The sequence below is a fragment of the Camelus bactrianus genome, chromosome 3 (genome assembly GCF_048773025.1).
Source record: "Camelus bactrianus isolate YW-2024 breed Bactrian camel chromosome 3, ASM4877302v1, whole genome shotgun sequence".
Taxonomy (NCBI): domain Eukaryota; kingdom Metazoa; phylum Chordata; class Mammalia; order Artiodactyla; family Camelidae; genus Camelus; species Camelus bactrianus.
The window spans coordinates 6,021,062-6,031,119 of record NC_133541.1 but is presented as its reverse complement, the minus strand read 5'-3'; the positions used below and the strand labels follow the sequence as shown (position 1 = coordinate 6,031,119).

Here is a 10,058-nt window from a genome sequence, read left to right as displayed (position 1 = left end):
TACTGGAAAAGTCATGGGTCTGAAGCCCAGCTTGGGCTGCCTTTCCAGGGTCAGAGTAAAGGCTGGGTGGCTCCAAGAAGGCCTGGCTGAGGGAGAGGCCAGCCTCCAGAGGAGCGGGGGTGGGGTGGGGGGTGGGAGGGTGACTGCTGGACCCTGCACAGCAGGTGCTGTTGCGGAGTGAGAAGCTGGGTAAGCGCTTTTCCTGCAGGCGGTTGTACCTGTGCAAAAAGAAAGGCAGGAAGGGACTGTGTCCGAGGTCTCAAAAAAGGGTTCTGTCAAGGGGGCAGGATTTCAGGTGTCTTTTCCTATTTCTTCATTATATTCTTCCTTTATTGTTTCAATTATTTACAATGAGAACCTATAATTTAAATATTCAAAAATACAGTCATTTTTCATCGTGGGGTCAAGCTACTGTTTCCAAGCACTGCTCGCTGTACTTAAGCCTTGATTGGCATTATCTCCTCTAACTAGTCTCATGCAGCTGTCGGGTCTCATTATCCCGATTTTATGAGTAAGAACAGAGGCTCAGAGGCTAGGGAACTTGCCCAGGGCCAGTGGAGGCAGAGCGGGGTCTCACAGGTCCCCACCGCTGGTTCTTTGTGGTCTTACAAGCACGCATGGGAGTCCAGAGCACCAGCAACCATGGGTCCCTCTCACCTGGGCGCTTGGTGTTGCTGGGGAGGGGCCGAGCTGACCTAGACCCCGCCCCGCCCCGCCCCAAATCCCCGCCCCCGCTCCAGGCCCCGCCCCAGACACCGCCTCTGGGTCTACTCCACGCCCCGGTGGCCCGCCCCGCACCCCCAGTCCCGGCCCCACCCCGAGTAGCCCCGCCCATCATCCAGGCCCCGCCCCCAGAGGAAACGGAAGTGATAGCAGGCCTAGGCGGAAGCCGGAAGCGGTGGAGCAGGACTACGGCCGCGGCTGTGCGGGTGGGGCGGCCATGGCGGAGAAGTTTGACCACCTGGAGGAGCACCTGGAGAAGTTTGTGGAGAACATCCGGCAGCTCGGCATCATCGTCAGCGACTTCCAGCCCAGCAGCCAGGCCGGGCTCAACCAGAAGCTGTGAGTAGCGGCCGAGTCCGCCCGCGTCTTCCCGGGGCCGGCGGGGCAGCGTCTGCTGTGGAGGGGGGATGGGGAGCCGGGGCCGGTTGGGGAGCCGGATTCCGGCCGAGGGCTGCTGGCTCTCCCCGCGCTGCTCGGGGCCCAGTCCTTCCCGGACCCTCCGGCTCTAGGCTGTGGGCAGAGGGGGCTCTCCGCTGCCGCCTGTTGCCGACCCGCCTCCCCGCTTTGCCTTGCTGGGACCTTTTCTCGAGGGCCCCTTTGGAGACTCTATCAGTGCCAGATAATAGTTTCCGTTTCTGCGGCTGTCGGAGGGAGGCATGCTTCATAATCTTAAGTCTTTCCCCGCCCTCGTATGACTCCCTCCCAGCGTTTCTCCTGAGCCCTTCCGGGGAGTTGAGTCCCTGTCCGCGGAGGGGAGGCGGCCTTCACCCGGAGGGCGGAAAAATGGGCCCCGGGAAGGCCAAGGCTCAGAAACCACCTGCTGCCGAGGCCTGAAGGTGGAGGAATCGATAGTGGTGCGTGATGGTGGTGGTGAGAAACGCCACACATCTGTTAATTTTTTTTTGGCAACAGCATTGTGCTGGCCGTGCCGCTAGACCCTGGGTTGAACAGAAGGCAAACAGGAATAGAATGCTCTGGAGAAGAGCTCCCAGCTTTATGGAGGACACAGACATAAAAACATATTCACAACCCTGCCTTACATACCCAGTGCTGTGGGGCTTGCCAGGTGATCTAGGAAGGCTCCCGAGGGGAAGGGCGCTGAAATTAAACCAGGCAGCCATGGCTTTCTTCCCCCTAGAGTTTGAGGTTGGATTCTTGAGCTGGATTCTGCTGCCCCATGTGTTGTCTGCAACTGCCCGCAAACTCACATCCACCTCGGTGATTGTTTTTGAGAGAAAGGTCATATTTTTCATCATATTTTCAAAGGTTCCTGCCCTTACACCTATTAGTTCCTGGTCCTCCCTGCCGCCCGCCCCCCGAACCATATTGGTAATTCCTTATTTAAAAAGAAAATCAAGAGATATTTGAACATATTCTGTAACTCCAAAGCTTTCCTAGGAATTCTCGAACAAAGAGCTGTGAGCCGCGTGTAACCCGTGCTTGTATGAGGAACACTCGTGTGGAGGCCTGGTTGGCCAGGCATGGGTGTTTTACAGTGCCATCATCTGAATTAACCTAATCTCCTGGTTTTGCTTTTTCCCCCAGGAATTTTATTGTTACTGGCTTACAGGATATAGATAAGTGCAGACAGCAACTCCATGATATTACTGTGCCTTTAGAAGTTTTTGAGTAAGTACTGTTCTTGATATTGTAATTCTTGTTTAGTTTTGCTATAATGACTTCCTCAACCTCCAGTATTTTAGGGTCTGCTATATGGCGGACACAGTCTGGGTGCTGGAGAGATGCCAGGGAAGAAAATAGACAAAAATATCTTCCCTCATGGAGCTTATGTTCTGTAGGGATTAAACAGTTAAAAAAAAAAAAAACTCTCTGTGTTGTTGAAAAAGAGTTAGACATAAAAAAAGATTTACTAAATTTGTGATGGACATCATAGGCTCTCAGAGTCCTGCCTAGGCTGATTCTCTGGGCCGGGTGGCCTCTCTCCCCTCTCCCAGAGCTGGCTGGGAACAGCAGGAGTATTCTGGGGCTTTTTGCAGTAAAACTGCAAATGTAAATCACTAGATTTCCTTGAACAATAGGGGAAAATGTACCTTTTTACATCCTGAAAAGTCAGAGATAAAAGTTGTAGTCACAACACAGTGCGCAGCCATCCACCAAGCCAGGACACACAGGCTGCAATTTCCACTGTCCAGGCTCTGTCCTCACCTGCTGGCCAAGGTGTCGGTGTTCTCAGGTGGGAGCGAAGGCCTTGTGTGTGTGTTACAGCTCTAAACTCCGGCCCATGAAGTGTGGGAGGGTGGAGACTCACTTCCCTTCCTTGAAGTGTCCTTATTAGAGCTGTTCTGGTCGTGAGTGTGTGGGATGTTTGACAGACGCCAGGGAACTACTCCCATCGTCTGAAGAGGCGCGAAGGGGAAGGATGGGAAAGACAGCTTAAAGGGAGCGGGGAAGAGGCCTCAGCCCGCGGGCTGCAGGGACAGCCTAGGCTCACCTGGAGAGTTGGGATGAGGCAGCCTGTGAGTAATCGACACACAGCGGGTGTGAACTGTCAGTCATCTGTGCCTGATGGAGGAGGGTTCCCCGGTCCACTTGCAGACACTCCGACTGTGTTCGTAGCAAAGATAACAATAAAACTTCGGCCCTTTTGTCCAGTACTTCTGGGTCGGTGAGTTGGCTGAGGTGGGATTCCGGTCTCAAGGGCCCAATCCAAATGGTATCACTGTGGAAGCAGTTTATTTAGGACACTTGGACCTGTCAGATTTTTTGTTTCCAAAAATGGATGGATTTTGTTTAGAATTTACCATAATTTTGCTTCTCTCATTCCATCATTTCAAACACATTTCAATAAAGTGAAATTTCTAGAACTTTTGATTCATCAGTATTTTGCTGTCATGATTAAAGACCAGTTTTTATGCCATTAACAGTAACTTAACAGTGTCTTTAATTGGAAGTGATAATTTTTGTTAACTGAAGCATAAAAATGCATAAATCGGACTTTAGTGGGGTTTTTTTTTTTTTTGTAACAAATAATTCAGTTTAGCTTAATGATGTGAAGGTCTTCAGGGTGCAGAAGTAGGCAGGTGGCCTTCCGCTGGCAAAATGTGGATATTCATCTGGGCGGTATTCGTAAATGAAATCACTGGGACAATGGATGTTTTGGGGACAAGTGTCGGAAATTTCAAGAAACAGTTTTATACTGCTAAGAAATTATTGGAGAGGACCTCTTTCTGTTAAATTTAAGCTACTGAGGTGTATCTAGGTATATATATCTACTTAGGTATATCTAGTACGTGGGCCCTCTCTCCCCCCAGTTTGTAAACTAATCTTGGGGCCGTCAGGGCAGGGCTCTCCCCTCCCCTGCCCAGCAGCCCCGAGGCTCCTCGGCAGAGGCCGGGGCGGACCTGGAGTGGAGGCTGCACCTGGGGGGCTCCCCGTGCCATGCAGGCCTGAAGCTCTGGCCCTCGCCTGGTTCTCTGTCGTGAAGAGCTGCCTGACCTTGGGGTTGTCGTGAGGATTAAAGTCGTGGCCGTGAGGCCTTTGAAAAATACAGATGCTAAAGCTGAAGTGGTGTGACTGTGAGGCTTGCTTGGTTTAGAAGTCATCACTACTTGATTTCATGAGTTACTCATGCAGCTAGAAGTTCTGTGAGAGCAAATCACCTGTACTTGTATAAATGAAGGAGTCTGAGTCACCTGCTTCCTGGACACAGTTCCCCCTGAACAGGGCCGTGTGAAGTTGTGTACAGCTCACAGAAAACTCTGAGAGCAGGTGTCAGCCGAGAGAATGTTAATTGAGATATTTCACATTTCCAGATACATAGACCAAGGTCGAAACCCCGAACTCTACACCAAAGAGTGCCTGGAGCGGGCTCTGGCTAAAAATGAGCAAGTTAAAGGCAAGATTGACACAATGAAGGTAAAGTTCTTGTGAACAGACGATGACATCAGAACATCAGGATATGCTTTTAAAGTAGACTTGGCTGATACACGATGTAAAGCATCAGCTATTTGACACCGTTACACAGTTGAGATTTCTGAACTGTGTGATAAGTAGTGAATAAAGTCAAACGTCAGCGCACCCTGTGGTGGCCTTGCTTGTCGGCAGGTCCGGGTTGATCTTTGCGATGCTGGTTGTCACTGGCTCCCTGTGCTTGTGTTCATTGTTAAGAATGGAACGTCTCCAGTTTGCATGCTGGTGCTGTGAGTCCCTCACTTGGGCCTTTTCCTGGAATTGTGGGTCATCGGTTCAGAGGATTGTAAACCCTTGCTCTCTGTCTCTCTGGTGGTCGTCTCCAGCTTCTGACTCCAAGCCCCTCCGCACCATATCCCCCAGGCTCCACAGAGACTTTCCTCTCTGTGTTTCTTGGCTTGGATGGGATCTAGCAAACTCTGTGCACGTGACACGTGTAGTTTTTTTATTACTGAAATTGACTCACGTGTGGTTCGGATTGGGTGGGTGTGGGTTTTCCTTTAGGTGGGTGGTGCTGTCCCTTTCTGTTGTCCTCCTGCAGCCAGCCCTCCTGCTGCCCCACCTGTTCCTTGCTCCGGTTTGCATTTCTGGAACCCCCGGCCCCACTCCTGCCTGTCCACTCCTGTGCTGTCTCCTCTGCCAGAGCCCTCCCACACGCTCTGTCCTTTGGGGTCCCTGTCTCACCTCCTCGGAGAGGTCTTTGGACCAGCCTTCTGCCCTCCTCTCTGTCTGTTCTGTGTCTGCCCATCCTGAGGTCCAGGGTGTCGTGTTCCTGCTGCCGCCCAGGTGCACGGTGTGCCTCGTCAGTGTCTGGTGTGCACAGGGACGGCCACAGAGGGTGAGCTCGAGGAGCCAGCAGTGCGGCCGTGTCAGGACAGCTAAGACAAGCCTGTCCCGTGCTGCCTGGGCGGAGTTGTCATTGTGGCACCCGCAGCCTCATTTCTGCCCTGTCAGCTTGGGACTGAGTCGATCTTGAACCGAGCATCACCCTCGGGACATAATAGAGCATTAGTCAAGAGCGAACTGAGCATTTGGCTGTTGTGTGAGTGAGCTGTCTCCTGTATCACCCAGCAGGTCCCCCTGTGTGGACCGGGTCACGGCCCATGGGTGACCTCGTCCCAGTTTCTGTGCTGCACTCCTGTTCACCACCTGCCCTTGAGGTTGCCCATTGGCGGCCACACTAGTGACCCTGCCTCTTGCCTTCCATTTGCTTCCATTTCTGTTGCCTCTTGGTGTCATTTCCTCTCACCTGAGACTGGGAAAGTCCCACGTTGCAGGATGTGTGCCCGGTGGGCTGTGCGTTTAAACGTCCCCGCGTTCTGTCGTCACCGGTGTCTGGAGCGTTGGTGTGCAGCCCCCGTGAGGGGTGTTCCCCACTGAGGTGGGTGCGATATCTTTGTTTGTGTCCGTTGTGCTTCTGTTGTGTACAGCTGATGAGAAGAGGTTTTGAGATGCTGGCAGATACTTAGCTGCTTTGGAGGTTGGATTAAAACAAACATTACGCTGATAAGTAGGATCATGGAGCCATGGCATTTGGAGAAGACGGGTTGCCAGGTGCTCTGAGAGCTTTGATGGAGCTGTTTGCACACAGTGAGTTTGATGTGGTTCAAGTTAATAATTGCTTAATTAAATAGTACATGGAGACTCCTGTTCCATGCGCTGGGTGCCAAACTCGGTTCCTCCTGTGTGGCTGGCTGCTCATGGAGGGCTTTTGTTGTTTGAAGCAGGAGGGAAGGGGTCGTGTTTGAACATACAGCCTGCTGCGGTTTGGCAAGTGAGGTGTCCACGGAGATGAGCAGACAGCGCCGAGGGAGCATGATTTCTGTCCCTTTGAGTTTGAGGCTCTGTGGGGCCTGGTCTTTAACTTGGGTGATGGGTCACAAACACAGTTTTGATGGTGTATCTTTTTCCTCTTAGAAATTTAAAAGCCTGTTGATTCAAGAACTTTCTAAAGTATTTCCTGAAGACATGGCTAAGTACCGAAGCATCCGAGGGGAGGACCACCCCCCTTCCTAACTTCATCCTCTCTGTCAGAAGACCCTCCTAGTCCTGCAGGAATGTCCGTGACCTCTAGGCAGCCTGGGACTGAGCGGCATCGATGCTGTTTCCTGGGCCCAGCCTCCAGCCACCTTGTCTGTGCCTGTCATTTATTGGCTTCTGGGGATGGCGTGGCCTGGAGGGCGTGTGGGGCGGGGCCTCCAGCTGCCCCCTCCTCCTGACATGCTCTGTTTGGTCCTCAAGCTCTCAGATGGCTGGTGACAGCACATCTTTTGAGTGCAATGTTTTTGCTTCTCCACCACCAAATGTCTTGGAAACATTAAATACGATAGGGAAATTGAAAGTTTTTTAAAATTCTACCTAATAGTTTTTATGTACTCTTTCTGTTCCTTTTTTTTTTTGATAGTGTCAAAGCTAAAAAAAAAAAAAGGAAAAATTGATTTAAAATGAGAAGTACTTTAAATTGGTTTAGAATTTTATATTTTCAAATATTGTGCGTAAAGAATGTTTTCAATGTAACAGCGTTTACATGGATTTCAGTTAGACCTACGAATATAATAAAGGCTTTAAGTGTTTCTGTAACTTGCTCTATGTAATCATTTCTGTAACATTTTTATAGTTTAGTACCGTGTATCTCATAAACAGTTATTACTTCCCCAAAGTGTGGGGAATATTCGGAAAATTTCTTCTTCAGGCACTTAGGCAGGAAGAGCTAAAGCGCACTGCAGAATTCTGGTGTCCCTGCAGCGTCTCACAGGGGACGCCGCGGCTGGGGGACGCAGGTCCCGGATGCGCGCCGGGCCGCGCTGGCCGCGGCGCTGGGAGCCGCGCGTCCTGACCGTCGCTGCAGGGCCGGCGGGCCATGGGGGCCTGCGTTTCTCTTAAACGCGGCCATGCTGTTGCCGCATCTTCAGGCTCACCTGGAGTGGCAGGCCCCAGCGCAGCGCTTCTCGAGGGTCACGGCAGACCGCTGCCTCAGCGCGACCTGGCTCCTGCGTGGCGGGTGGGGCTGCGGACGCGGCGCAGCGAGGCTCAGAGCGCGGCGCTCGGCGTTCTCCGCTGGCCCCTGCCGCCGCGGCCGGCGCCGGGTGTGCCGTCTCTCCCCGAGGGGGCCCTGTTTGCTAGGAGCTGGGAACCGGCTCCCGTAGGACGTTGCTCCCTTGTTAGTAGCTCCTTTCTCTCCAGAGCTGCACTAGAAAGGGATTTCCCGCCCAGGGCGCGGTTTCCTCTAGAGGAGGGCTGCCTGGTCCGCTGGCTCTCCTCCTGCGCCGGCTCTGCCGCCTCTGACCGCCCTGCTAGTGGCCGCCTGCGGGCCGCAGGGGCCTGGCTCAGAGCCCTTCCTCATCCCTGTCCCACGAGTCCGCTCCGTGTATCCTCAGCACAGTCCCCTGAGCCATAGGAGCTGTCGTCATCACGGAGCCGGAAGTGGCATGGGGCACACAGCTGATTCCAGCAGAACAGGACGTTAGATGCAGCCCAGCTGTCCGGAGCGTCTGTCCCGCTGCGTGCGCTGCCTCAGCAGAAGGTGTCGACTTGCAGTTGCAACAGTGGGCTGACTGCCTGCGACTGTCACTTGCCCTCTGTCTGAAGACACTGTGCCATGTCCCAGATTAGGGCCTTCTCCCCAGCCTTGGAAGGTGTATTTTCACGTCCCCCTGCAGAGGGTCTAGTGGGTCTGCGCATGTCCGAATTCCCTCTGGGTTCTGCAACATGCAGGACGTGGCTGGCAGAGGGGAGCGGCTCTGCTCGTCCCAGACCTGAGAATCAGGAGGCCCTGGGCGTTCGACGGAGACGCGTGAACCCTGAGAAGAGCGGTTGCCACCGACTCGCGGAGATGCGTGTCCAGTGCCAGTGATGCTGCCAGCCCCATGGCGTCATGGGTCTGCTGGCCCAGGCCCAGTAGGGCAGGTGTCCCTCTGGGAGGCTCACCATCTCCCTTCAGAACAAGTTTGGGCGTGTGGGTGCACAGCGTTGGAACTCGTAAGCAGCTCTCCTCCGCGTATTTGACACCGCCTGCACAGAGGGTCCCCCAGAGGAATAGATGTTGCAGCTTATGATGCTGTGACATCACGGTATGTTCCCCCAAGTGCCAGGGCTGGTCTCCGTTTTGTACTGGACCAGGGGTTAGTATGCATCACAGCTGCCAACCACTGTCTTTAGGGTGCAGAGCAATCTCAGCTCAGACCTGACATCCTGTTACTTCAGAGGAGCCTCGAAGGGTCTGCAGGCAGCTTCCTTGCAAACGCACGATGCAGGTGGGGTGTTGATGCCTCTAGACTTCTCCACTGGCAGGTACAAGACCACAATTCAAACTCGAGATGCACACACCTGAACTCACTGCCCCTTCCCTTGGCCCTTTGACTCCTCCTGTCAAGGGCCTCATTTCAGTTAAAACAGTTATTGGAGTCACCCTGGTGTGACATCAGCCATTTTAATGGGCTTCTTTACCCCCTACTCATGGACACCTGGCTAGTTGCGAATTCCTCCTTTGACTTTGAACTCCTGCCCCTGCCCACTTCCCCGGAACACTGATCAACAACCAGCCTGAAAGCTCGGTGGTTTTCAAGGCACGACTACACCCTGTGGCATCAAGAGGCGGGTCCCGGGGCCTGAGCTTTAAGTCACTGTTCTCGATTATCTACGCTGCCTCTGCAGTGAGCAAATGTAAGAAACCCAAATATTAAGCCCCACCTGTGTGCAGAAGTAGGGTGTCCTGCATCTTCCTGGGTGTACAGTCAGAAGTGTTCATTACAGAACACTTAGGGACATACAGCTAAGAAAGGCGCCCATATTGCTGCCTTGATTGTTAATATTACAATTTTTATCCATCTAGACCTTTTTCTATGAAATTTTTTTCTACACAGATGAGTAACTGGATTGGAATATATTCCCACACACACGTTAGTAATCTGCTTTGTTTTTCAAAAAGCAGTTACCATGAGAGTCCAGGCCCGTCGATAATCTTCCTACGTAATGATTTTTAACACTTGGGTTCCACCGGTGTACTGACTGCAGACATGTGCGTGTTGTCACTGACGTGCCGGACACGAGGTAAGCGCTCTGCTCACGCCGACCCAGCCCCCACGGTCGGCCCGTGGGGCAGTGTACAGGTGAGGAGGCTCAGGCACAGAGAGGCTGCACAGCCTGCTCAGGTCACTCAGCCAGCTAGGGTGGAGCAGGGCTTCACCTGATTTCCCGAAGTCTGAAGTCAAGGTGTTGACAGACGACACTCTCTGAGGGCTCCGGGAGGATCCTTCCTGCCTCTTCCAGCTTTTGGAGGCTCCAGGTGGTCCTGGGCTTGTGGCCTCGTCCCTCCAATTTCTGCCTCCATCTTCACGTGGCTGTCTTCTCTGTGTCTTTTGTAATGACATTTATCATTGGATTTAGGGCCATCTGGATGATCCAGG

The 10,058-nt window shown here is 53.0% G+C and overlaps 1 protein-coding gene across 1 annotated transcript; it reads left to right on the top strand.

The window, feature by feature from the left end:
- The first annotated feature begins 874 nt into the window (after window positions 1-874).
- On the top strand, window positions 875-7,233 carry MED10 (mediator complex subunit 10). Its single transcript, XM_074356002.1, has 4 exons — window positions 875-1,062; window positions 2,269-2,352; window positions 4,497-4,599; window positions 6,571-7,233. Exons 1-4 carry the CDS (start codon window positions 941-943, stop codon window positions 6,667-6,669), a joined length of 408 nt encoding a protein of 135 aa, XP_074212103.1. The 5' UTR covers window positions 875-940; the 3' UTR covers window positions 6,670-7,233.
- The last annotated feature ends 2,825 nt before the right edge of the window (window positions 7,234-10,058 follow it).